This window comes from Pseudophryne corroboree, chromosome 12 (assembly GCF_028390025.1).
Source record: "Pseudophryne corroboree isolate aPseCor3 chromosome 12, aPseCor3.hap2, whole genome shotgun sequence".
Classification (NCBI taxonomy): Eukaryota; Metazoa; Chordata; class Amphibia; order Anura; family Myobatrachidae; genus Pseudophryne; species Pseudophryne corroboree.
The window spans coordinates 163,182,800-163,210,676 of record NC_086455.1 but is presented as its reverse complement, the minus strand read 5'-3'; the positions used below and the strand labels follow the sequence as shown (position 1 = coordinate 163,210,676).

At 51.6% G+C, this 27,877-nt stretch overlaps 1 protein-coding gene across 2 annotated transcripts; it reads right to left on the bottom strand.

The window, feature by feature from the left end:
- Positions 1-2,585: 2,585 nt before the first annotated feature.
- On the bottom strand, positions 2,586-27,400 carry MAPK1IP1L (mitogen-activated protein kinase 1 interacting protein 1 like). 2 transcript variants are annotated; one of them, XM_063948396.1, is made up of 4 exons: positions 27,326-27,400; positions 9,972-9,999; positions 8,069-9,263; positions 2,586-6,563 (listed from the first exon to the last, which is right to left on the bottom strand). In XM_063948396.1, exons 2-3 carry the CDS (start codon positions 9,993-9,995, stop codon positions 8,115-8,117), a joined length of 1,173 nt encoding a protein of 390 aa, XP_063804466.1. In that variant the 5' UTR covers positions 9,996-9,999; positions 27,326-27,400; the 3' UTR covers positions 2,586-6,563; positions 8,069-8,114. The 2 variants fall into 2 exon arrangements, with proteins under 2 accessions (XP_063804466.1, XP_063804465.1); XM_063948395.1 differs by lacking the exon at positions 27,326-27,400 and adding an exon at positions 16,571-16,821.
- Positions 27,401-27,877: the final 477 nt, after the last annotated feature.

The following is a 27,877-nucleotide window of genomic DNA, read 5'->3' as shown; positions in this document are numbered from 1 at the left end:
AGCTAGCTGGGAATACAGCGTATAACCTGAATAACGTGTAGTTGTTGCTACATGACTACAGAGCGGGGAAAGTTCCTCTTTCTCTGCCTGACAGCAAAGTCCTGCTCTATCCAGTACCATGTTCTCCCTCAGATCTGGCTTGAGCCCCTGAAGCACTTCCCGTTCCCGGAGCACATATAAACCATAAAATAGAACTGGAGGAATTTAATTTTAGGGGAGAGACCTGCGCTTCATGATGAAGCCACGGAAATGCAAGCATTACACCAACACTGTGGGGGCTTATTTAATAGCAAGCTGCACGCGCTGCGGAAATTTTGGCAAGTCTAGTCGTATTGTTAAAGCAGCAGTATTTAAAAGGCAAAGCCAGGTTGTTGTTTTTTTTACTTTTTCGATTATAGCCATCTTAAAAATTACAGGTATACTCACCGGAATTCACGGCCTGCAGCTCACATGCATAAATATAAACCCCCCGGACTGGAAAATCAGGAAACGTAAGGCATGACCTGATTCACCGACTGGCTTAGGGCGAGACAAAACCTTTATTTTGGTACCAGGACAGTCACAGGAAAACTGGGGCTGTTGGCAAGCATACCATACTGTTATATATAGAGATATATAGAGATATATATATATAGAGAGATATATATATATATATATATATATATATATATATATATATATATATGTATATATATATATACTCTCTGAGAAAGCAGGTCGGCACTCTGTAAGACCTGTAAACTTGCTCCGGTGCCCTCTGTGATATTTCTTCAACAGTGTGTGTATGTATGTGTGTATATGTATGTATATATATATATATATATATATATATATATAGACAGTAGTGCCATCTAATGTGGAGATGTATATTTTATATTGTACACACAGATCACAAAATGTCTTTAACTATATTTTCCGTTTTTCCTTCAGGGATTATCACAAAAAGACGCTTGGGACTACTTAATCGTGAGCAAGCCACGTAAAGCTGCCCATGGAAGAAGCAGCTGGTCCCGAGATCTACGCCTGCAGCCCTGAGCGTTTGCCCCTGCAACTTATTGATCGTCATAGCGAAGCAGACGCTTACAGGAAACTGCAGGAGCTTGAACTGTAATGGAGACTTGCTGGGATAAGGGGTATACGTGGTATAAACACTGTCTCACCTGCACCACATCCCATTAGAATCTCTGCCTCAATTAGGTTCCTCTACAGCAGGCATTCCCAACCACGGTCCTCAAGGCACACCAACAGTGCAGGTTTTAGTGATATCCAGGCTTCAGCACAGGTGACTTAATTAGTAGCTCAGGTATTTTGATTTTACCATCTGTGCTGCAGCCTGGATATCACTAAAACCTGCACTGTTGGTGTGCCTTGAGGACCGCGGTTGGGAATGCCTGCTCTACAGAGCAGTCACTTTAAGTCGGGTTCCGTTGCATAACTTGGGTGGAGTCAAGTTCTCCAGAAGCATGATCGGAACACCAACTTTCAGTGCCAAGTGTCATGCGTCTGGTTTTTCCCTTATTGCTCCTCTCCCTGATGTCACATCGAGATCATACATACCTCAGTTTCTTTCTAGGTCACTAAGCTATACAATAGTGAAACGCCATCCAGATTCATCCTGTAGTCTTTGCAAGATGCCGAACCGAACAGACAAAAATTCAGGTTGTTTTTTTTTTCTATCTCCATGGTTCATGAACAGTCCCTAAAAGTAGAAGTTTTTTTGGGAGAAATCCATGCACAAACACAAGCCTTGGTTATATAAGAAATGCAGACCATTTACTTCTACAGCACAGTAAACAGACTTTTTCACAGCAACTTCAATGGAGTACCTTAATTAGGCACCGGTTCACAAACAGCATGTCCACAATCTCAGGCTCCCTGTCTCTAACCCACTGGCCCACCCTCTATCACTGGCCACTTGTTGGCAGCAGGAGCCCTGAGCCCTTGCCCTAACGAGCTTTATAAAAGTGTGGCACAGGTGTGCCCGATTGCTGGGAGCGCTTGCTCCAATACCTGGACTGGACCTGCATGGATGGGATCTCATGTATGAAAATGCCGGGTATTTCTGTGTATCAACAGCAATACAATAATATCATTTTCAACTGCCAGAAAATTTGACACAACATTAAAGAGACAACCTGCTGTGTCCCAACACCTCCCCTGGGGCTCCCTCTTGGTCCAGCCCTAAACCCAGGTCGCCTTACCCCGGGGCACCCGAACTGTTTTGTCCTGTCCTGCAAATACCCGGGGGGTGGCATCCGGACTGGACTGCCACAATATAGATAGATATATGTGTGTGTGTGTGTGTGTGTGTGTGTGTGTGTGTGTGTGTGTTGTGTAAGTACTATATGTAATATAAAATTGTGAGGGTTGTGTCTGTACATAGCAATTTTTTGGGAGAAATATACTTGCCTCATATGTAAAGTGTTTTTGGTTTTTTTCCTCAGCCATAGCAAATAGTTCCACAAACTGACCATTGACAGTCACTCACCTCTGGACCAGATTAATGACCCCACGGCTAGAGTTTTGTCTTTTTTTTAATTATTTAATCTTCATTTATATAGGAAAATGCACCAATTACACTCAAATTCATTTACTACATAAGCAATCTTTATTGAATTACTGTTATAAAATACTGTGCATACTATATAAATGCAGATGGCTTTTTTTTTCAGTAATAAAATACAAAAAAGAAATAAGTTTTCAATTGTATAGTAATATATGCCAAAGCAAAAATCATTTAAATTAAGTTAGTTATGTCTAACCGCCAATAATACAATGTGTAAACCTCTTTCGCACACACCATAAATATTTGTTGTATATGTACCTGCCTACAACCGAGCTCTTTGGTGGGTAAACTGGTTCTACTAAAGGGATATCAGACGGGAGAGAGGTGGGACGAGCACCAATTAGGGCTATGCCTTAAGCGCATCAGAGTGTGTACGCAGAGCTAAAATTCACATTGGGGCCAGTATACAACACTCACACAGTGACGGCTCCAGAGGAGGGGCTGCAGGTCCGTTTAAAATTCAAATAGGAGAGTCACGCCAACTGCCTCCAACGGACTCACTGGCAGTTGGTGTGGACCCCTATTTGAATTTTGAACTGAGCTGCAGCCCCCACCTCTAGAGGCGCCCCTGCTCACAAATCACTTGTGCAAGGGCAAATGCGGAAAGTAAAGTTCCTATGAGGACCATCTATGGGTAAAAGGACAAATTTTGAATAAAGAGAACAGTCCTAAAGTCTATTTGGCACACGTAAAGTGGATCTGTCACCTACTAATAGCCGAGGCTATTCATTCACTAGGAAGCGGTGACATACCTATGGCACATTCATTTATTACATTTTACAAATAGTTTTTACCCCGGATGCCTAAATGAGTCTTTAATACGCACCCTGCACTTCTGCTCTCTACCCTCAGTAGTGGATTAAAACACACTTTAATTTAAATTAGGCGTTTAGGACATCACCCCCTCCCCAATATATCATTCTACCGCACCTTTTACCTCTCTCCTCTTTCAGCTCTTTTTCATCTTGCCTTAAAATTTTAATTGAGACACGCGCCAATCCCGTCATCCCTTGCATATTAATATACACAGCTGGACTTGTACGGAGTATTTTATAATGGCAGAAATATTGTGCATAGTGCAGAGCTCTCAGATTAATGGGTGGGAAGAAAAGGGACTTTATAGAACAGCCTTTGGGAGTAGTAGTATTAGACCTTGGAGCGAGGTAGTGGAGATGTTGCCCATAGTAATCAATCAGCACCTAGCTGTCACTTATCTAGCACGGTTTATAAAATGACGGAAGCAACTTCTCTACTTTATCTCTCTCCAATGATTGATGCGCCTACCCCTGTGTGCCTTCTAATAGCCGCACAGTAGAGTGAAAGACACAGGGGGAGGCTGTTTTTCTGTCGTATAAGACTACGAGAACGGTCTCCGCTCAATAATAGAGGATATTTACGGTGCAAAGGAAAAATGATAACGTTCCCAATAGCAACCAAATGAGAATAATGATAGAAGTATCAGCTTTGGAATCAGATTAATTACATTTCTCCTCTGCAACGGCTGCCTAGAAGCTCTAAAAAGTGGACGCAGGTTTCTTTAATCCAGTAACGACCTGTATAATGGTAGTATCTCTTGCATATGAAATCGCTGCTGCAACTGGTTCCTATATGAACTCCTTTAGATTGATTACCCCTCGCAATTGCGCTAGGGCAGGAAAGGAGGAGGAGGGGGGTTTAGAATTGTGCCCTTGTAAAGGAGCGGATAGTCAGAAATTCAGAACAGTGTGATCACTGAGGCTTATTTACCAACACTGCCGAGAGGTGCAAATCTGCAATAAACCAGTTGTGTCTAACTGGGGAAAGTTAAAGCTTCCACACAAGCTGCAAACTCCTGGCCAAATCTGTTGGGTGTCTGGATGGTCAGGTGAGTGGTTAGGGTAAGACAACACGCCAGGTCTGACCGCGGCTGTAGTGCAGATTTGCACCTGTTAGCAGTGTTAGTGAATTAACTATTTGCAGCCAGGTCAGATTGCAACATAAGGGTGGTCAATCGCAGCATTTGGGAGCACAGAGAAAGTGTCTGACCTACGTACGGTGAGCAGCCACACCCATTGCTGGAGTTGGACAAGAACCACATCCGCTGTGCGGTCATGGGGCCCAATTCAGACCTGATTGGGTCAGCCGAGCAGGTCTGAACTGCACATGCCAGACAGCCGATGGCCATCTCAGCCCTGCGATCGCCTCTGCACAATTGACAGGCAGAGGTGGTCCCTGGGTGGGAGGAGGCGGGCCAGCGGCGTTTGGCCACCATTTTAGGGGTACGGTCCAGGCAACGCAGGCGTGCATGGACCGTGCAGGGGTCGGGCCGCGGCAGCTGCGTGACGTTACACGCAGCCACTGCGACGAGTAGCTCCCTGCCAGCGCGCAGGAGCTGCGCCGGTAGGGAGCTACACTTCAAGTACAAAAGCATCGCCGTTGTGCGATGCTTTTGTACCTGTGCGGGGGGAGGGGTAGGGCCTGACATGCGGAGCGGACTAGCCCTGCGCTGGGCGGCCCCCCGCATGTCAGGGAAGCAGATCATAGATGTGATAAATGTAGTACATTTACGATCAGGTCTGAATTAGGGCCATGGCCAGTCAGTGCCAAACAAGCTCCATCAGGCATTCCCCCCCTAGCAATTGTACTTTCCTGACAGCGATCGGTCATGCAGACTGGCACAGGCTGCTCTGCTAAGATCTAATAGTTGCCCAGATTTATCAAGCCTTGGAGAGTAATAAATAGTACCGGGATAAAAGTACCATCCAACCAGCTCCTGCCATGTTACATGCTGCGTTTGAAAAATGGCAGTTAGGAGCGGATTAGTTGTTACTTTACCACCGTGCAATTTATCACTCTCCACGGCTTGATAAATCTGGGCCTTTGTAACTCATTAACATATTGGTGATCTGGAACCCCGAGGGGTTTACTTACTAAGCGTTGGGTTCTAAAACTCGCCACTTCCAATCGTTTCTATGCCTGAAATTTTAAGGGCAGTGCTTTTACTATCTATGTTTGCCTAGTAAAAGCATTATCCCTTTTATACTGCAAGCATAAGCACGATCAGAAGCATTGGGTTCTAGTAAATAAAGCCCAACGGTCTACAATAACATCATAAGTCAAAGCGCAAAGAAGGATGGAAGCGCCAGTGATCTCTTAGAAGTGCCAGATCATGCTGGTTAACGCATAGAAGACCTATTAAATTCATTTAACCATTACCCCACATGATGCTAATTTTGGACATACTTGGGGCAAGGGGAATCATTAATGAGGGAGGAGCGGAGTTTCCCGTTAAACCTCACACGGTTGGACCACCATTTAGGCTTTTCGGCAAAATGAAGCAACGTTACATTTCTAGATTACTGCATACCTGCAAAAAATAATAGGCTCGATTCAATTCACTGAGCATTGAATAGCACCTGGAATTAGCTCCCAGCGCTATTCAATTCTGCGCCTTAGTAAGTAGGAGACCGCCCATTCTCTCGGACTATACAGGGTGTTTTGTCGGGAGAACCGGTATTCTCCAACATAAGTGCCCCGTGCTATTCAACGGTCAGTGAATTGAATCGAGCCCAATGTATCTACAGTGTGGATGTGGAAATGGCACACATTACTTACTCGCCTATGAGATATAGGGTTACATAAAGTATAGCTCAGAAACTCTTCATTAGTAAGATGCCCCAAAAGAAAATTAAATAAAAATACAAAAAAAAAAAAAAAAATTTATAATCCCTCGTATTTCAGATATATAATTTTTGGTGCTTTTCTCTATAGATTCCGGACTGAATTGTCTATGGACAAACAGATCATCTGCGGTCAATTTAATATGGTTTTATCTTCAGGTCTGTTCTACAGCATTAAATAGTGTCACAAATGAGAATGTTAACAAGAGATCTGATTTAGGCGGGTTTCAAATCCTCCGCGGATCTTGACACTGATGTTTTTGTAATCTCAGTTTTAAATGGTCCAGACGATGATTCTTATTTTTTTTTTGTTGTTTTTTTTTCCATTGCGCAGAGATCTGGAAAAGTAAAACAATTTATTACGATGCAAAAAAATAAAATAAAAAGTCTCTAAACCTTATATACAGTATACACTGATGCAACATTCACCGGGCTGCCGTACACACAGCAGATCTGGTTTGACCCCAAAAGATAAGACGGCATTTATACGAAATGCAAAACATGCAGTTTAAAATTTCACTGCCCGAGAATCGTCGACTTGCAAACGCTAGTCCCCAAAGTGTTAAGAATATAGTTTATTTTTGAATTGCTCAGCAGTAATCTTTTTACTCTCCATTTCTGAGTTACGGGTGCAGTTTGCTTTTCATATTGTACTTAGATTTATGGGGCGCCCACCAGGGTTATTTTTGCTAATAATGTTATAAATGTCTTTAACACGGGGCTGTACCTGGCTCCTGCCCGCTCACTCTCCCCCGCTACCTGCCACCGATAACGCAAGATGATGGCGCTCTGCAATCAAAGTTCCTTGAATGAATGTATCATTACACGGCTGATCTTACATCTGTGCAAGAAAAAGGATTCGGCGAGAGCGTAAATAAGTTATGCTGGGTACACACTAGGCCGACAGATCGTCCGTCTGGCTGAGCCACCGACCTACGCGAGGATCGGCAAGTGCAAAACACACTTACTGGTCGTCGGCCCAATGCGTTGTGCCCGATGTCACTACTGTGCGGGCATTTACATGCGTCCACCTAGTTGTGCCGTTAGTCACCGGCGGCCTCTGCAGCAAGTATACGGGCACTTGGTGGACCGCCCGTACACACAGCCTATTGCGCCGATGCATCTGTTTTTTTTCCTATTTAATAGACAGGAAAAACCAGACACCCAACTGACTTTTTAAACAATTGAATTCCCCCCCTTAATGTGTGTCATGGATGGACTACAGCTGGGTACACATCTATAGATTTATCTGTCCAATTATCTGTGTGGTGGGAACAAAAATCTGGTAATGGATGGGAGCAAATGACATTCAACCATTTGCTCCCAAATACTGGAAAACAGACAAAAGCGATTGTTTATTTAAATTTGTTAAATCAAACTAATTTAACCGATTTGTTTGAACCATTGTATGTTTTCCAGCATGTGGTAGCAAATGGTTGGTCATCATTGGCTCCCATCCGTTACCATATTTTTGTTCTCACCAGACAAATCTTCTGAAATACAGGAAGTGTTTTGTGCAGCAAACTAGTGGTTCCCAGGTTAGCCTCAAATATGGACCACAGATAAAACTTTGAGAAGATTCCCGAAGGGTTACACGACAAAAGTTTTTTTTTTGTCTACGCTACATGATGCTTTAACTCCCATTTTAAATCTGCCCAGTAGGGTCAGGCCCCTGGTTTCTCTATCGATGTTGATGAACTAGAAGTCCCAGCTTAACCTACACATAAACGCATCCTAATGGTATAACAACCTAATAAATCTGGACCAATAGAGTCTCCCTTTTTACATCTTGCCGTGTAAACATTTGACACTAAACAGAATCAGGAAAGAACAATGCACTTACATGGTGGGTAGCAGGATCAGGAGGAAATCACAAATATCAGGCGACTTCAGGGATAGGAGCCTGGATTTGGGTATGTTCCAGGACCTCCAGGAAATGAAGCCGAAGGTCCCCACTGACCAGGCGGCACATTACCCCATGGTATGGATGATGATGCAGCACCAGGAGTTGGGAAGGGACCAGTGGCTGGGTATGGCACATTTGGGGGTGTGGGGTACTGCCCACCTTGGGAACTCCATGGACTAGAACCCCAAGGCTGTGAAGGTCCTGTGGGACCCGATTGACCATAAGGGGCTGAAGGATTTGGATATTGTTGACCGGAGGCTCCAGAAGGGTTAGGATATGATCCTGGCATTCCAGCAGGCCCCGATTGATAGGGTGCACCAGGATACTGCCCAGGTGCAGTAGGATAGTGCCCAGATGGAGCTCCTGGCTGTGGCCCACTTGGTGCTCCTGAGTAAGGCCCAGTAGAGCCAGAAGGATATTGGGGATTCGGTGCAGTTGGATTCTGCCCAGCAGGTGTTCCCGGGTAGGGACCTGAAGGATATGGGGCATTTGGTGCAGCCGGTTGCTGGCCAGCAGGTACTCCTGGATAAGGTCCAGTAGGGCCTGAAGGATATGGGGCATTTGGTGCAGGTGGCTGCTGTCCAGCAGGTGCTCCTGGATACGGTCCAGAGGGTCCTGAAGAATACGGGGCATTTGGTGCAGGTGGCTGCTGTCCAGCAGGTGCTCCTGGGTACGGTCCGGTGGGTCCTGTAGAGTATGGTGCATTTGGTGCAGGTGGCTGTTGCCCAGGTGCAGCTCCTGGATATGGCCCAGTAGGCCCTGAATGGGCACTTGGTGCTCCTGGCTGGGGACCAGATGGATATGGTTGCGTTGGTGCAGTTGGCTGAATCCCACTACCAGGATATGATCCTCCTTGACCTTGTCCATATGGCGTAGCACCGGGGGCAGAAGGAGCACCAGGATATGATCCTCCTTGACCTTGCCCGTAAGGCGTAGCACCAGGGGCAGAAGGAGCACCAGGATATGATCCTCCTTGACCTTGTCCGTAAGGCGTGGCACCAGGGGCAGAAGGAGCACTAGGAGCAGAGCCCCAGGGGTTTGATCCGGACCATCCACCTTGCTGTTGATTGTCTTTTTGGTTGCCTACATTCTGCGTTTTGGCAGGTGACTTATCTGGTAAAGCATCAGACAACTTTAAAGGGAAGAGGATATAGAAAGATTAAAAAAAAAAAAAACTATAAGTTAACAACATTTCTACTTGTAATGCAAGCTTCCCTGAAAGCCTCCACCAAATCTCTAATTTGTATAAACCCCATAACCTATATAAGACCGCCAGCAATCCAGCAGGACATGGTCATAACCTATATTCTACAGAGGTTAGTGCCCCCTCTCTCTCTCTCCAGGCACTAGAGTTACTCAACTAATCAAGGACGGGGTGTAACGCACAAACATGGTCAACACCAGTCTCCCCCTACAGTAACTGTATGGAGAATTGCTACTCAAGGTAATGAGGAGGTCACTATTGTAGTAGAAGCAGATCCATAGATCTATTGGTGCGGCATCAACCTTACACAGTCACTGATATAAAGTTTAAGAAAGTACGTAAGCGGACTGTAGGGACAACTACATTTACTCTGTGAAAATGTCACCTGCAATCGGCAGAGGCAGCCATTTTGTGGCCTGTACTACTGTGCATGACAATGTAGCCCGTCACATAACTAGGGGCCAGTAACGGACATCAGTCCTCCTGGATATAAGCCGGGCAGGTCCTCGGTGAAGTCACCGATCCCTTGCAGATTGGCAAGACTACAAAATGGTTGCTTCTGCGGTGTGCAGGTTCAGGAATCTTTCCCCAGTGTATCACAGCACAATCACATGGGATATTTACTAATTTACTTACCGAGAATTCATCTTCTCCAGACATCGTACTGTAAGGCAAGTATAATAAACGTTAATAAAACAGGGTGGTGGAAAGCACGACAAAATTATTTAATTTTTTTAATTTTTAAATTAACACCTATTCAACTTTTTTAACCTAAAGGACACCAAAAAAAAGATGACTGACTACAGAGTCTGTAGCCTTCAGGAGACCTTTAAGAGTCTGTGGCGTTGAAGACTTTGTTACTCTATTACATAAAGGAACTAAGATGGCCACATACTGCGACATAACACAATTGGCTCACGTACAAAGCTCTCAACATCTCCAATCTTAAGCCTCCTCCTCTCTCACTCAGTGACCATCACCACCTCCCACTTCTGCCTCTAGGACTTCTCTCATGCTGCCCCTAACCTATGGAACACTTTCTCCTCCCGCCACCATTTCTTCACACATGTCCTAAAACTTATATCGACAGCTTAACAGACCACCAAGTGATCCCTACTTGTGCAAGATAAATGACAGTTAGCAGCCGACTGGTTGCCATTGGCAATGTCTCCACTTCATCTCTCTCTAAGGCTTCATTCATCTCCACTAATATCACAAGGCAATCTTCAGTCGTACAACCTGTTCCCTGGGGACACAAGAGTTATTAGGCTGCCTTACGAATAATCCAGCACAGCCCTATCCTTGACTTCTTCTATTTGCCATAAACCATGGGTGTTGCCGGGTAAAAATGTCACCTATGCAGCTAATGAAAAACTTGTTTGACGATCTTAAAATGTAAACCTAAAGAACGCAGCAAAAGTCAGAAAGGAAGGAGCTTTCAGAATGGCTAGACCCCCAATGCTGAATGGAGGCAGCTACCGTGTGCGTTCTACCAATATGCACCTCGTACCTCAGTGCCGCCACTGGTTCTTTAGGAATTTATAGGCAGAGAACTGGTTGGTACCGCAAGAAGGAGGCAGTCACCGCAGGTCCGCGACGTGCAAGCTTCGGAGGTGTTTTAGACATTGATAGTAACAAGCAGAGCCGAATAGTGCGATAGCTTCTTGCTATATTATATTATATATCAAACATACAATTTAGAGAACCAATTCCGGATATTCGTCAATCTATTTTTATAAGACACATTGCAACCGCATCCAGAAAACTGCGCTAAATTTGGAAAGACACGACCCATAGTAACTGAGCCCCTGCCTAAATTAGACATGACATCATACAACTCGTCCACCGCAATCAGCAGATCACCCCGTCCAAATCGCACTCTGAATCCACAGAAGTGGCTTTTGCCTAATCCAGATAATCCTCCAAGTACAAAATTAGTAACAGGCGTGCGCTCATCTCTACACAGGCCCCAGTGAGGGCAGCTATATCATAGGCTGGACATATTGTCAGACTGTTAATTTACTAGGACTAGTGTTACCATTGAGACATGAGGCACCGATTGCCTCAATGATCTGTTACTAGTAACTTCTGAATTTATACTCTGCATGGTCATAGGCATCGGTGCAGCCCAAAAACTGCTCAGTCCCCAGGAATAGGTAATTTATCCTATTCTCTAAGCCTCCTCTGCTGTATAGATTGCAAGCTCTTTGATACAGGGGATGCTGCAGAGATCAGAACTTACTGTACACAACTACCACTAAGGAAAGTATAACTTGTATAGCCCAATGGCCAATATCCTGGAGGCCCCCACGGCCCTGCCCAAATGACAATGTAGTGGAATGTTAGAAACAGCGAGCAAAGGTCATACGTTCACATTCTTCACCTCTGCGTCTATCCAATCTGTCACCTATAGTCTACTTCATGTAAAGGAGGAAATACGTCATTTTCCTGTTTCACTTAGGGAGAATGGGTTATATTGTTACATAGAAACCTAATACTATGATGTAGAATACAATACAAACAGGTAGATGGGTTCAGTATGATTTGTCGGCACACGGGATACCGACATAGGCATCCCAATAATTGAATTCCCGACCGGATGGAGGTAAGAGTCGTCCTCCCCCCTTTCCCTTACCCCCTAACTTCCCGCAGCCTAGCCATAACCTCCCCCCTTAGTGCATGACCCTAATCTCTCCCCGGTGGTGCCTAAACCTAACCCCCCCTTGCAGCTAAACTCTCCCCCCCCCTCCCCTGCAGCCTAACCCTAAACTCTCCCCCCCCCTCCCCAGCAGCCTAACCCTAAACTCTCCCCCCCCTCCCCAGCAGCCTAACCCTAAACTCCCCCCCCCTCCCCAGCAGCCTAACCCTAAACTCCCCCCCCCCCCTCCCCAGCAGCCTAACCCTAAACTCCCCCCCCCCCCTCCCCAGCAGCCTAACCCTAAACTCCCCCCCCCCCCTCCCCAGCAGCCTAACCCTAAACTCCCCCCCCCCCTCCCCAGCAGCCTAACCCTAAACTCCCCCCCCCCCTCCCCAGCAGCCTAACCCTAAACTCCCCCCCCCCCCTCCCCAGCAGCCTAACCCTAAACTCCCCCCCCCCCTCCCCAGCAGCCTAACCCTAAACTCCCCCCCCCCCTCCCCAGCAGCCTAACCCTAAACTCCCCCCCCCCCTCCCCAGCAGCCTAACCCTAAACTCCCCCCCCCCCTCCCCAGCAGCCTAACCCTAAACTCCCCCCCCCTCCCCAGCAGCCTAACCCTAAACTCCCCCCCCCTCCCCAGCAGCCTAACCCTAAACTCCCCCCCCCCTCCCCAGCAGCCTAACCCTAAACTCCCCCCCCCCTCCCCAGCAGCCTAACCCTAAACTCCCCCCCCTCCCCAGCAGCCTAACCCTAAACTCCCCCCCCCCCCTCCCCAGCAGCCTAACCCTAAACTCCCCCCCCCCCCTCCCCAGCAGCCTAACCCTAAACTCCCCCCCCCCTCCCCAGCAGCCTAACCCTAAACTCCCCCCCCCTCCCCAGCAGCCTAACCCTAAACTCCCCCCCCCCTCCCCAGCAGCCTAACCCTAAACTCCCCCCCCCCTCCCCAGCAGCCTAACCCTAAACTCCCCCCCCCCTCCCCAGCAGCCTAACCCTAAACCCCCCCCCCCTCCCCAGCAGCCTAACCCTAAACTCCCCCCCCCCTCCCCAGCAGCCTAACCCTAAACTCCCCCCCCCCCAGCAGCCTAACCCTAAACTCCCCCCCCCCCTCCCCAGCAGCCTAACCCTAAACTCCCCCCCCCTCCCCAGCAGCCTAACCCTAAACTCCCCCCCCCCTCCCCAGCAGACTAACCCTAAACTCCCCCCCCCCCAGCAGACTAACCCTAAACTCCCCCCCCCCCCAGCAGCCTAACCCTAACCCCCCCCCCCCAGCAGCCTAACCCTAACCCCCCCCCCCAGCAGCCTAACCCTAAACTCCCCCCCCCCCCAGCAGCCTAACCCTAAACTCCCCCCCTCCCCTGCAGCCTAACCCTAAACTCCCCCCCCTCCCCTGCAGCCTAACCCTAAACTCCCCCCCCTCCCCTGCAGCCTAACCCTAAACTCCCCCCCCTCCCCTGCAGCCTAACCCTAAACTCCCCCCCCTCCCCTGCAGCCTAACCCTAAACTCCCCCCCCCTCCCCTGCAGCCTAACCCTAAACTCCCCCCCCCTCCCCTGCAGCCTAACCCTAAACTCCCCCCCCCTCCCCTGCAGCCTAACCCTAAACCCACCCCCTCCCCTGCAGCCTAACCCTAAACTCCCCCCCCCTCCCCTGCAGCCTAACCCTAAACTCCCCCCCCCCCCCTCCCCTGCAGCCTAACCCTAAACTCCCCCCCCCCTCCCCTGCAGCCTAACCCTAAACTCTCCCCCCCCCCTCCCCTGCAGCCTAACCCTAAACTCCCCCCCCCCTCCCCTGCAGCCTAACCCTAAACTCTCCCCCCCCCCTCCCCTGCAGCCTAACCCTAAATTCTCTCTCTCCCCCCCCCCCCTCCCCTGCAGCCTAACCCTAAATTCTCTCTCCCCCCCCCCCAGGTGGCACCTACACCTAAGCTTCCCCCCCCCCCCCCTCCCCAAGCCCTAACCCGCCCACTATACTTACATTTGGGATGCCGGTGTCAAACTGGTAACCCAGGTCGATCTGACCCATTAACAGCATAGGAACAGACGGCGCTTGGAGATGGTCTCATCTGCGTGCAGTGATGTCACTGAGCTGGGAATAAGCCGCGTCCAGCCGCCTGTCTGAAAGGGGTCGCATCTGGGTGGAACCCATGTACAAAATCCCAGGTGCGACCCTTTCAGCACCGGAGGGGCATTACTAATTTGATTGAGCAGCTTCCATATTAACTTGCAACCTGGATTTTTAATTTGAAAGAGGTTTTATTGATTCGGTCTAACCAGCAGGTTCTGAAAGGAGTGCGCCTGTTCAATCAACAGTTGTGCAATCTTGTGCAAAAAAAATAGTGACTTCAATTTTAAACCTCTCTCCTTTTCAGTTAGAAAGGGGGACATGTACTAAGCAGTGATAAAAGTGGAGAAGTGAGCCAGTGAAGAAGTTACCCATGGCCACCAATCAGCTGCTTTGTATACTTTTTGCAGTATGCAAAATTATAGATGTTACGTCAATGCTGATTGGTTGCCAGGGGCAACTTCTCCAATGGCTCGCCTCTCCACTTGTATCACTGCTTAGTACATCCCCCCCATAAAGAACTGTAGACGCCAAACAGGACAATTTTAAAAATGAAGTTAAATACATTTCAAGAAGCTAAATATAATAAAAAAATAAAGTTAAAAGACCAACATTTTAACACTGTGAACCTGAAACATGCGTCAGAAACTTCAAATCCACAGTGTGAATTGGAGGCTACAAACTGTTTTACCACAAACATATTTGGTATATTAGAACAATTTTAGACTTCAATATTTTAGGTAGAAGATTGTTCCCATGATCCACTAATACCAAGTTAAAATCTTCAGATATGAACCATAATGGAAAAACATATTGTTTCATGATGACATGGCATCCCTAAGAAGTTAAAAATGAACCTGTCAACACTAATGGGATGTTAAACAGGTTTAAAAAAATAAAATAAAAGCCGGGTTTGCAGTCACTGAAGCTGCTGGGTTTGCAGTCACTGAAGCTGCTGGGTTTGCAGTCACTGAAGCTGCTGTGACATAGCTGAACTGGCCCCAGTTAATGCATTTCTGCACAGTGAGTTTGCAAAGCCGTCAGTCACTTTGGTCTGCTCTGTATTACATAATATTGTATTCTGACCCGTTTGCTAGCAAGTGTTACACCAAGATGAAGAGATTACAGCTGCCGCTACCCACTGTGTAACCTGTACAGCCCTGCACTATTGCACCACTGAGCATGCTGTTCCTACAATTATACTTATTTATTATCATTACATGGTTGTAAATGAAGAAACTTCTGCATGAACAACTGGGAATATTCTAAATAATGCTTTTATAAAAAAGGCAACAAGTAATTTAGGTTATATGCCCTGTAACTGGTGTGACCTATAAAAGTATAGCGTCATATACAATATAGGAAAAAGCAGGGTACAGAACACTACGCAAAATTTTACTATATTTATATATGTTAAAGTTTAGAACATGGTATATTTATATCCCATGGTTTCAAGTTCAGAACATGGGCCCCCTAGGAAAGCATAACTAAACTATTTCACAACAACTACTACGGTCATCCAAGTGACCACCTATCGGGAACAGTATCCTGCGGCGAGAGAAGTGGACCGAGTCTCATTGCCCAAAGTGCGGCGAGCAAAGCTACACGTTTTAATGTTCTGAACAAGTTAAATAATAGGCTTACCATACTGTCCCTTCAAACCGGGACGCTCATGGATTACACAGGTTCTGGAGCTGATTAAAACCAGGGAAAATGCAGCATTGGAGTCAGCCAGCCACAGAACCTGTGTAATTCATAAGTGTCCCGGTTTAGAGGCATAGTGCGGTAAGCCTACTCAATGATGTTCTGAAGCAGTTTAGTTATGCTAACCCGGGGAGGGGGGGAGGAGGGGAGGGAGGGAGGGGGGGGGGGGGGTCCCATGTTCTAAACTTAAACCTATAATATAAATAGAGATATAGCTGCATGCTCATCAGTGCAGCATACGCATCCACTATTATATACAGCAAGAGCACTGCAGGTGGATAGACCAGGTGTGTGACTCTGTACATTGCAGGTGCAAGGTGTTGATAACTAGGAGACCACTCAGGAGCCCACCCACCAGGATTCTATGGGGGGAATTCAAATGTTTGAAATGTCAGTTGGGTGTCTGTTTTTTCCTATCTAATAAACAGGAAAAAAACCAGACTCCCAACTGACTTTTCAAACAATTTAATCTCCCCCCTATGAATCTCAATGGAAATATTCTGTCACTGAAGGAGTGGTGCACACATATGTAACTAATTTAGATGGACACACATGCAGAGAGATTGCAACGGTCACATCTGAACTAATATATATATATATATATATATATATATATATACACACACACACAAGTGATACATTTGTGCAGAAATTCAACTGTTCAAACTTCAGCCACAGTTGTGAGCCATCACCCAGTGAGCTAGCAATCTGCAGACCCCCCCAATGTTACCCAGGGGGAGCTCAATCTATATGTATACAGACAGTGGTGTATGTGAGGGGGGTGCAGGGGAGAGACATGGCTATAGCAGTGGGGGAGGGGGGTACATGTCATTACCTCTAGGACAAGCTGCTGAGTCTGGGGTCTGAGCGGAGAGAGCTGCTGGGTGATCCTCCCAGGAAGAGGAAGCCTGCTCAGTGCTAACCCAGCCCAGGTTCAAAGGCTGCAGCTATATGTGTCACACCCAATCCCAGCACCCGGCTGCTGCTGCTGCTGCGAGGGGAATGTTATGGTAACATTGTTGCAGCACAACTCTCTCTCAGTGTAGCACATAGTAATTACACAGTGCACAGGTCTGTTCTGTCCATCCTGTGTGACTGTGCACATTGTATGTGTACCTCCTGCTCAGGAAGTGAGGTGTGTGCGGGGAAATCCCTCCTCCCACAGAATGGAAAGTGTTACACATGATGTGTGTGAGTGTGCTGCCACATTGTCTCTGCACAGAACAGCCCCTGGTAGGAAAGTGTTAAGTTACATACAGCACATGGCACATGGGCCAAGTAACAGAGCAGCAATGCAGTCAGGATATACAGCATGTAACTAGGCTGACCATACTGTCCCTTTAAACCGGGGCGCACATGGATTATACAGGTTCTGGGGCTGATTAAAACCAGGTGACATGTAGGCTTGTAGTCAGCCAGCCCCAGAACCTATGTAATTCATAAGTGTCCCGGGTTAAAGAGACAGTATGGTAAGCCTACATATAATGACCACACAAGGGTTAATTCTATTAGACCAGGTATGTCAAATTCGTGGTCATCCAGCTTTTGTGAAACTACAAGTCCCGGCATGCTTTACGGTAGATGCTAGAATCAAGTGGGCTAAGGGACCTTTTCCGTAAGGGGGAGGAGTTACGACGCAAGGGGGAGGAGCTAGGCCAGCGGGATAGTTCCTCTACTATCCACCCCACCAACTATTACCTTTAGTAATTAGGTGGTGAGCGAAGCGGAGTGGAGCGAGCCACCGTGCCCGAAGCGTGGCGAGCTAGAACCAACCCATGCTTTACCAGCTGATTAGTGGAAGGTATGCTGGCAAAGCATGTGTGAAGGGGATTACCACTTTCCCCTCCACGGAGCGACGGGCGGCAGAGCGGCGGGCGGAGGAGCGGCGGGCGGTTTCCAGTCTGGAGGGGCTTGCATCCGAAAGGATTCAAGCCCCTCCAATCCCAGCGGCGTATTTCAAACGGCGCGCCAAGCGCGAGCCAATCAGGGCTCGCGCCTCGGCCGCCAATCAGAGCTCGCCGCGGCGAGCCAATCGGGGCTCGCCGCGTCATAGCTCCGCCCGCTCCCGGCGCCATATAAGAGGCGCTGCGGAGCGGGACCAGTCAGTCGGACGGCGGACGAGGACAGAAGAGGAAGAAGAGCTCCTGCGGAAGAAGACGTCGGCGGAGAAGAAGACATCGGCGGTGCGGAAGAAGACGTCGGCGGTGCGGAGGAAGACGTCGGCGGAGGCACCCAGGAAGACGGAAGACGGCGACCAGCGGCGGATGTCCGGCGGAGAGTGCTGCAGCGTGTGGAGAGCAAAAGAGCTAACGAAGCTCCCCGCTGCAGCCTCTCCCTCCGCGACAGGTAGGCGGCCCTGGGCCACCTCTACCTATATATAATCCTCCCTAAAGCACCAGGGACAGGCACTAGGCCTGCGGGCAGAGTCAGGCCCTGTCGGCCTGTGTGCACGTTAGGCAGGCCTCCGGCCTGTGCCCACTCCAGGCCCCAGGCCTGTGCCCTCCCTCCAGGCCTCAAGCCTGTGCCCTCACTCCAGGCCCCAGGCCTGTGCCCTCACCCCAGGCCTGTGCCCTCACTCCAGGCCTCAAGCCTGTGCCCTCACTCCAGGCCCCAGGCCTGTGCCCTCACTCCAGGCCCCAGGCCTGTGCCCTCACTCCAGGCCCCAGGCCTGTGCCCTCACTCCAGGCCCCAGGCCTGTGCCCCTCCTTCAGGCTCCTGCCTGCGCCCTTCCGGCTGGAAGTGGGCTGTGCAGCAGCTCTCGAGGGGTCAGAGGTTGCTGTTTGAAGCCGACCGGCCCCACGCGGTGTATGACCCAGGGGATTGGAAGTGTGGAGTAACGTTCCCGTCCCACACGTCGCCATCCCCCGGTCATCGGAAGTGGGCCAGTCTGTTCCAGACCCCCGCCCTCCCTTGTGAACCGAAGGCACCGGCTGGTGTCCAACATCCGGAAGGTAGGACTAGTAAATCGGGGTATACTGTTAGGCCGGGGAAGTGTTCCACTGACTTGCCGGGTAGTGCACGTGTTAATTAGTACAGTCTCCGTTGATTGGGGCAGAACCAGTAGCCTCCAGTTGTTTGAGTTAGTTTGTTAGGCAGGCGTAGTTGGCTGTATCGTTGTTAGCCGTAGAGTAGCCTGCAGGTAGGGAGGTTGTTCTTCTTGTCCCAACAGGAGTGGAGAGGTGCGACAATCAAGGTGACCCGCAAGTTGGAAGTGAGTATCACCCTGTGTCTGTCTGTCGGTCATCCCCCCTGTATACCGGTCCGGAGGGTTTGCTCGCGGACGCGAGGACCCCCCTCTCACCACACAACGTGCGAGAGTGCGAGTGTGTGAGAATTGGGTAGCTGAGGCCTATTGGCCAGTGATGACCTTCCGCCCAGCCGGTTAAGGTCGCGGCTACCCCTGACGTGTCCCGTACTCCAGGCGGAGGTCGGGCGTACGTCTCAACCGACATATTCCTCTCTTTCCAGACCCCTGTCGTCCGCGGTGAGGTGGTGTCCGCCCTGAGGAGTGGTCTCGAGAGTGAAGTCTCTGGCGTGCCTGGAAATCGTCTGCGGCGGCGTTGCACAGGTGGGTGGAGTGACGACACCTGCACAGCAGCAGGCGGTACATCCTTGTTAGCCGCTCACACTTGGCGTAGTCGGCAGGATGGACGAAGATCGGTCACTACCCACGGCCGAGAAGCCGTGGACAGATGCGCCGAAACCACGCACTCGGAGAGGCTCGACTGCCAGCTCCACTGATGTGGTGGCGAGGGGAACGGACGACGAGCGACGGAGGTCATCGCGTCGACTCAACGTCGGACCAGCCCTCGCCCACCTACCCCGTTACGACGGTCGCAATATGACCTTAGAGGACTGGAAGGCCCGACTAGAGGCGACATTCCTCATCTATCGGGTGCCCGACGACCTGCAGGTGCCCCTCGCCCTGAATTCTCTGGAAGGCGAGGCTCGTCGGACGATTCTCTTGCGGCCCGACGATGAACGCGAGGAGCTGGAGGAGATCTATAATATCCTGGGGGATATTTATGGCGACACCTCCTCGGCGGGGACCCTCCGGCAGCGTCTGTTTGACCGGTTCCAGAGGGAGGATGAGTCCATCCCCCAGTATGCAAACGCGCTCCAAGAGATGATGGGAGAAGTGCGTCGGAAAGACCCCGATGGGTTTGGGGCGCTCACCAACACCAGCCAAATATTGCGGGACCAGTTCGCCATGGGACTCCGGAACGTGCCCCTGAGGCAGATGATGCTGGATAAGATATCCCAGGATGACACCCTGACCTTCCATCAGGTGGAGATCGACGCCGTAGCCAGGGACCGCAATGCCAATTACGGGCCACACGCCGTTTTTCCCCAGTGGGTACAGCCGATCTCCGCGCCCGTGGCTAGCCGGGAGACCAATCCCTTAGAGACCTGCGTGCAAGACCTGAAAGAGGCCTTCCTTCGGGTGACTAAAGAAATGAGGGAAGAGGTCTCCCAGCTGAGGGAGGAAGTGTACCGGCGTGACCAGCGGGGCACGGAGTCCCGTGAGCGGGACACCAGGCGGCCCCGTGGGCGAGGCGCGGAACCGGACGGCCGTCCGGGAGAGGGCCGGGGCCCTCGTCGTTACCGATGCCATCGGTATGGGCATATTGCGCGGACCTGTACCGAAGCAGTCCCGGAGGCACAGTTAAACTGACCTCCCTCGCGGTAACGGGACCACCCGTGGGGGGGAGCGATGGGGAGAGATCAGCCATTAACGAACAGGCTGAATTGGTAGGAGAGTGTCCCGTGGTAGTCAGCCGCCTCGGCGGGAAAGATCAGTCCTGCTTGTTGGATACCGGCTCTCAGGTATCCACCATTTCTGAGGCCTGTTTTCTTGAACATTACGCCCATCTTAAAAGTGAGGTGTCCGAGAGCTTCATTACCCTCACGGCGGCTAATAACCTACCCATTCCCGTGGTGGGGGTGGTGTGGATGGAGATGGTAGTTTGTGGCCGAGAGCTGGGTAGGAAGGGGCTGCTGGTAGTCAGCAGCCCGGGACTGAGCCATGGCCCAGTGATCCTCGGGATGAATGTACTCCGACATCTCGACCAGCTCTTGTTCCAGGAAAATGGGCCACAATATTGGAGGAACCTGGGAGTCCAGCGCCCCGTCCAGCAGGCACTCCAACAAGTGGGACGACGGGGAACCAGGGCCCTAGGGACAATCGAAGAGCACCTGGGCCTTTTGAAGGTCGGTCACCACCAGCGCCTGGAGTTGCCACCTCGCCAGGAAGTCCTGATCCCTCTGGAAGTGCGGACCCATCAGCGCCTAAATGGCATGGAGGTGATGGTCGAGCCCACTGATGTGCTGAGGGTAGGGTCTGGAGTGATGGTGGCACGGACCGTGTCGGTGGCGACCGGTGGAAAGGTCTCCGTCCGCTTTTGCAATCTTACCGACCAGCTTTGCCGAGTCCCGGCTGGGACAGTTATCGCTCAGGTGGTGGCGATTCACGAGAATAGCGTTCAGGGTATGCGTAAACTGTCCCTACGGCCAGAGGCTTCCGAGGCATGGGCGTTATCCGTTCAAGTGGAGGAGCAGGAGGGGCCCTGCCCCGAGTGGAACGGTACCATGATCCGTACACAGATGGACGTGTCGCTGGAAGAGTGCGCGGCCGGGGACGTAGCCAAGCTGGACCAGATGCTCTGGAACCGTCAGAAGGTGTTCTCCCGGCATGAGGAAGATTTTGGGTATACGGAGGACCTGCAGCATGAGATCCGCACCGGAGACGCCCCCCCGGTTCGGGAGCGGTATCGGCCGATACCGCCCCGGTTGTACCAGGAAGTAAAGAGCATGTTGCGTCAGATGCTGGACAACCACGTGATCCAGGAGAGCAAAAGTCCCTGGGCTGCACCCATAGTCTTAGTCCGGAAGAAGGACGGGACTATCCGGTTCTGTGTGGACTACCGGAAGCTGAACAGTTGCACCGTCCGGGACGCTTACCCTCTCCCTAGGATCGAGGAGTCCCTAGCTGCACTGGGCAATGCGAAGTTTTTTTCGACCCTGGACCTGGCCAGTGGATACTGGCAAGTGCCGGTGGCCCCCCAGGATAGGGAGAAGACCGCATTCGTCACTCCCATGGGGTTGTTCGAATTCTGCCGCATGCCGTTTGGGTTAAACAATGCACCCGCCACATTCCAGCGGATGATGGAACGGTGCTTGGGAGACTTGAACTTTGAAGCCTTGCTGATTTACTTGGACGACATCATTGTGTTCGCCCCGACCTTGGAGGAACACTTTGCTCGACTCGACCTGGTTCTTCAGCGGTTGGAAGCATACGGCCTGAAGCTCAAGCCCCGGAAGTGCCACCTGTTGAAATCCAGCTTGGAGTACCTCGGGCATGTAGTGTCACGTGATGGGGTGTACCCAACCCCCAGCAAAGTGGCGGCCGTCCAGGAATGGAAGGTGCCCACCACCGTCACGGAATTGCGGGCATTTCTGGGCTTGGTGGGGTACTACCGGCGCTTCATCAAGGATTTCGCCCGGATCGCGGAACCCCTACATGCCTTGCTTAGGGGGATTGCGACCACTAAGAAAGCTGCCCTGGAGACTTGGGGAGAAGCGCAGAACCTGGCCTTTGACCAACTGAAAGGAAGTCTCACGGAAGCTCCAGTGTTGGGGTACGCAGACTTCGAGAAGCCCTTCGTCCTATACACGGATGGGAGTCTACAGGGGTTGGGCGCGGTCTTGGCTCAGGTCCAGGATGGGCAGGAGCGGGTGATTGCTTACGGCAGTCGTAGCCTGCGAGAGACCGAAAGGAACCCAGACAACTACAGTTCCTTCAAGTTGGAGCTACTGGCAGTGGTGTGGGCCGTGACCGAGAAGTTTGCGGAGTACTTGACCGCCACCCACGTGGATATTTTCACGGATAACAACCCCTTGGCGTACCTGGAGACCGCCAAGTTGGGTGCCTTGGAGCAACGATGGGTGGCCAGGTTGGCCAAGTTCTCCTACAAAATCCGCTATCGACCGGGGAAGAGTAATGCCAACGCAGATGCCCTGTCTCGTTTTCCGGTGGAAACCCCCGAACCTGGTGGGGAAGAAGAGGACTGCGGCGAAGAAATGCCGGATCTCACTCGTGTGCGGCAGGCCACGGCCGGAGAGTTGTACCGACAAAACGCCCAGACTGCCTTGCTTAGGTACACGGAGATGGACTGGGCACAGGAACAGCAGGCTGATGAGGATTTGGACCTCGTTCGACAGTGGGTACAGAGGGGTCATGTGCCATCCCGCCAAGAGCAGGATGGACTGACCGGGTTCTGTAGGAAGGTGGTACGTCGTTGGGACCATTTGCGGGTCTGCGCTGGTACCTTGCGGAGACGCTGCTACTTGGAACAGGAAATGCGTACTGTGGAGCAGATGGTCGTGCCAGAAGCCCGGGTGCGGTCGCTGGTGGAAGAGGCGCACGAGCAAGGGGCCCATTTGGGACCCTATAAGACATACCATTGGTTGAGACGCCAATATTTCGCCCCCCGGCTGCAAGCGGTCGTGGACCAGGTGTGTCGTGAGTGCAGGCGGTGTGCGGTAGTTAAACCACCGGAACAACACGTGCCCATCCAGACGATCCGGACCAGTCGGCCACTGGAGATGCTGATGATCGACTACGTGTTGGTCGGGGAATCTGTAAGTGGGCACCAGTATGCCTTGGTAATGACTGACCACTTCACTAAATTCACGGTAGTGGTTCCCACCCGAAACCAGACCGCAGAGTCGGCAACACGAGCGATCGTCGAACATTTCATTCGGCAGTACGGTTGTCCTGAGCGGATCCATTCGGACCAGGGTGCCTGTTTCCAGGGGCAGCTGATGGAGCGCCTCTGCCAGCTTTATGGCGTTCAAAAGTCCCGCACGACACCTTACCATCCGCAGGGGAATGGCGCCTGCGAGAGATTCAACCGGACTCTGCTGCAGATGCTCCGCGTGTTGGAGCGTGCCGAGAAGCAGCGATGGCCCGAACGTGTTCAGGAGCTGGTCTGGACTTACAACAACAGAGTTCACCACACCACGGGATTTTCACCTTTTTTCTTGTTGTTCGGCCGACCCGGACGGGAGGCACACGACTTACAACTGTCCGGGACTGAGGAGGTAACGCCCCTCGCCCCTGCCGAATGGGTCGAGGACCATCGCCTACGTCTGAAGGCGGCGCACGAGTTGGCTGGGAGGCTGATCGCCGACCACCAGCATCCACCTGTGAGGTCCCACGAGCCTGGATCGTTGGCCGTGGGCCAGCGAGTGTTGGTGCGAAAGGTTCGCCCAGGGGGGAAATTGTCCGAACGGTGGGAAGTAACCCCATACCTTGTTCGCCGTCGCTTGGACCCGGGGGGACCAGTGTATCAAGTGGAGTCTACCGATGGGACGAGACGCCTGCGCACGTTACATCGTAGTAAACTGCGACCTTGTCCGTTCCCGGATCCGGCGAGCGGGGCTGAGTCCCCGGCAGCGGAGGACGGGTTAGGGGCCCCTATCGAGGACGCTCTGACCCCTCTGTCAGACGAGGAATGGTGGTTGCCGGTGGAGGAGAATCATCCGGAGGAGGCATCGGAACCTCAACCCCCAGCCGAAGTAGTGGCCTCTCCCCTGCCAAGGCGCTCTCTGCGCTCAAATAGGGGCGTTCCGGGCCCTCGCTACGCGGATCCGAACTTTGTGTGGTCGGATTCTTGCTTTGTGGAGACCACAAAGGACAAAGGGGGGGGAAATGTGAAGGGGATTACCACTTTCCCCTCCACGGAGCGACGGGCGGCAGAGCGGCGGGCGGAGGAGCGGCGGGCGGTTTCCAGTCTGGAGGGGCTTGCATCCGAAAGGATTCAAGCCCCTCCAATCCCAGCGGCGTATTTCAAACGGCGCGCCAAGCGCGAGCCAATCAGGGCTCGCGCCTCGGCCGCCAATCAGAGCTCGCCGCGGCGAGCCAATCGGGGCTCGCCGCGTCATAGCTCCGCCCGCTCCCGGCGCCATATAAGAGGCGCTGCGGAGCGGGACCAGTCAGTCGGACGGCGGACGAGGACAGAAGAGGAAGAAGAGCTCCTGCGGAAGAAGACGTCGGCGGAGAAGAAGACATCGGCGGTGCGGAAGAAGACGTCGGCGGTGCGGAGGAAGACGTCGGCGGAGGCACCCAGGAAGACGGAAGACGGCGACCAGCGGCGGATGTCCGGCGGAGAGTGCTGCAGCGTGTGGAGAGCAAAAGAGCTAACGAAGCTCCCCGCTGCAGCCTCTCCCTCCGCGACAGGTAGGCGGCCCTGGGCCACCTCTACCTATATATAATCCTCCCTAAAGCACCAGGGACAGGCACTAGGCCTGCGGGCAGAGTCAGGCCCTGTCGGCCTGTGTGCACGTTAGGCAGGCCTCCGGCCTGTGCCCACTCCAGGCCCCAGGCCTGTGCCCTCCCTCCAGGCCTCAAGCCTGTGCCCTCACTCCAGGCCCCAGGCCTGTGCCCTCACCCCAGGCCTGTGCCCTCACTCCAGGCCTCAAGCCTGTGCCCTCACTCCAGGCCCCAGGCCTGTGCCCTCACTCCAGGCCCCAGGCCTGTGCCCTCACTCCAGGCCCCAGGCCTGTGCCCCTCCTTCAGGCTCCTGCCTGCGCCCTTCCGGCTGGAAGTGGGCTGTGCAGCAGCTCTCGAGGGGTCAGAGGTTGCTGTTTGAAGCCGACCGGCCCCACGCGGTGTATGACCCAGGGGATTGGAAGTGTGGAGTAACGTTCCCGTCCCACACGTCGCCATCCCCCGGTCATCGGAAGTGGGCCAGTCTGTTCCAGACCCCCGCCCTCCCTTGTGAACCGAAGGCACCGGCTGGTGTCCAACATCCGGAAGGTAGGACTAGTAAATCGGGGTATACTGTTAGGCCGGGGAAGTGTTCCACTGACTTGCCGGGTAGTGCACGTGTTAATTAGTACAGTCTCCGTTGATTGGGGCAGAACCAGTAGCCTCCAGTTGTTTGAGTTAGTTTGTTAGGCAGGCGTAGTTGGCTGTATCGTTGTTAGCCGTAGAGTAGCCTGCAGGTAGGGAGGTTGTTCTTCTTGTCCCAACAGGAGTGGAGAGGTGCGACAATCAAGGTGACCCGCAAGTTGGAAGTGAGTATCACCCTGTGTCTGTCTGTCGGTCATCCCCCCTGTATACCGTGCGAGAGTGCGAGTGTGTGAGAATTGGGTAGCTGAGGCCTATTGGCCAGTGATGACCTTCCGCCCAGCCGGTTAAGGTCGCGGCTACCCCTGACGTGTCCCGTACTCCAGGCGGAGGTCGGGCGTACGTCTCAACCGACATATTCCTCTCTTTCCAGACCCCTGTCGTCCGCGGTGAGGTGGTGTCCGCCCTGAGGAGTGGTCTCGAGAGTGAAGTCTCTGGCGTGCCTGGAAATCGTCTGCGGCGGCGTTGCACAGGTGGGTGGAGTGACGACACCTGCACAGCAGCAGGCGGTACATCCTTGTTAGCCGCTCACACATGCTGGGACTTGTAGTTTCACAACAGCTGGTGGGCTTCGAGTTTGACACGCCTGCATTTGACTCACCTCCACAAGACCGTGTGAGTATGGGCTGCTATGGGCCGCAGGTAGGGTTAGTTTCGGTTAGACTCGCCCCACAAGCCCCATACCCTCCAACTGTACCTTTTTTATGGTCTGTACCTATTTTTGGCACTCCAAACTTCCATTGAAATTACAGGAAAAGGGGCGTGGCCACGCCCCTTTATCCGTGGTCACGCCCCTTTTTCTAATTTGTATCGATTTTTGTGTGTAAAATGTTGGAGGGTATGAAGCCCATGTTACTGTGACTGTAGTACGCCGCACTTACGGTAGCTCCGGACTCGCTGATTTCTGTTTGCAGCCCCATCAGGCCACTCGGGGGCCAATTCGCCCCCCGTCAGCTCTAATTGAATCAGCCCCATGCACTGTTTCATGTTTCATTTGTGTCTCGGTGATAGAGTACGTCGCCATCACAGCTGAGCTGTCAGCGGCTAATGTGTCAAACGCCCTCCAGCTCACGAGGGGCTAGTGACATCACTGAGGTACGTGGCACTAAGTGTCACCACTGCCACCAGCTTTTGGGCTGCAACAACATAAATAGCCCAGCCTTATTTATGGAGCTAGAATACGCTGGGCATGGAGCGGACATTCCTTACCAGAGGGCGTATATTATCAACGCTGCCATAAAAGCCTTGATAACTATCCTTCCTTATCGACACATATCACAGCAATAATAAATGAATGTGCAACGTGTCAGAAAGTTAATGCAGGAACATTGGGGGTAATTCCAAGTTGATCGCAGCAGGAAATTATTTAGCAGTTGGGCAAAACCATGTGCACTGCAGGGGGGGCAGATATAACATGTGCAGAGAGAGTTAGATTTGGGTGTGGTGAGTTCAATCTGCAATATAAATTGCAGTGTAAAAATAAAGCAGCCAGTATTTACCCTGCACAGAAACAAAATAACCCACCCAAATCTTACTCTCTCTACATGTTATATCTGCCCCCCTGCAGTGCACATGGTTTTGCCCAACTGCTAAAAAATTTCCTGCTGCGATCAAAATGAAGTGTAAGAAGTAAAGTGATGATTTATCGGGCATGGAGGTAATCTCCATAATGCTAACCTTTTTGGAGCTTCATATACATGGCCAGATCACAGTCCCCGGAGCAGGGCTATATGTGCTGGCTCCGCCTCCCAGATCTGTGACATCATAATGTCATGCTTAGTAGGCAGGGCCGCCAAGGCACTGCCCAGATGCTCCGGGTGGCTCTGCAGCAGTGTTACTGTCTTAAAGCCAAATGCGAGTGCCATGGGCATGATGGTACCACCCACGTGACCCTGCGTGACGGCCCCACTCACACACCTGACACACAGACCTCTATGGCATGTATGTGATAGAAAATAGAGCACAGCAGATATTGGAGATATCTGTTGCAGTTCCCTCTTATGCGCCCTACACACTGGGCAATGTTGCAGGGCGATATGAACGCTCTCATTCATTAATGAACGAGAAATCATCCATATCGCTCAGTGTGTATGCACCAACGATGAACGATGTGCGGCCCTGCGGTCGTTCATTGTTGGCAGGGGCGTAGCCAGAACTTTGTGGGCCCTATAGCCACATTTTGAAGGGCCCCCGTCCCAATGCTTCTAGAGAGACACTTCTCTGCAGCAG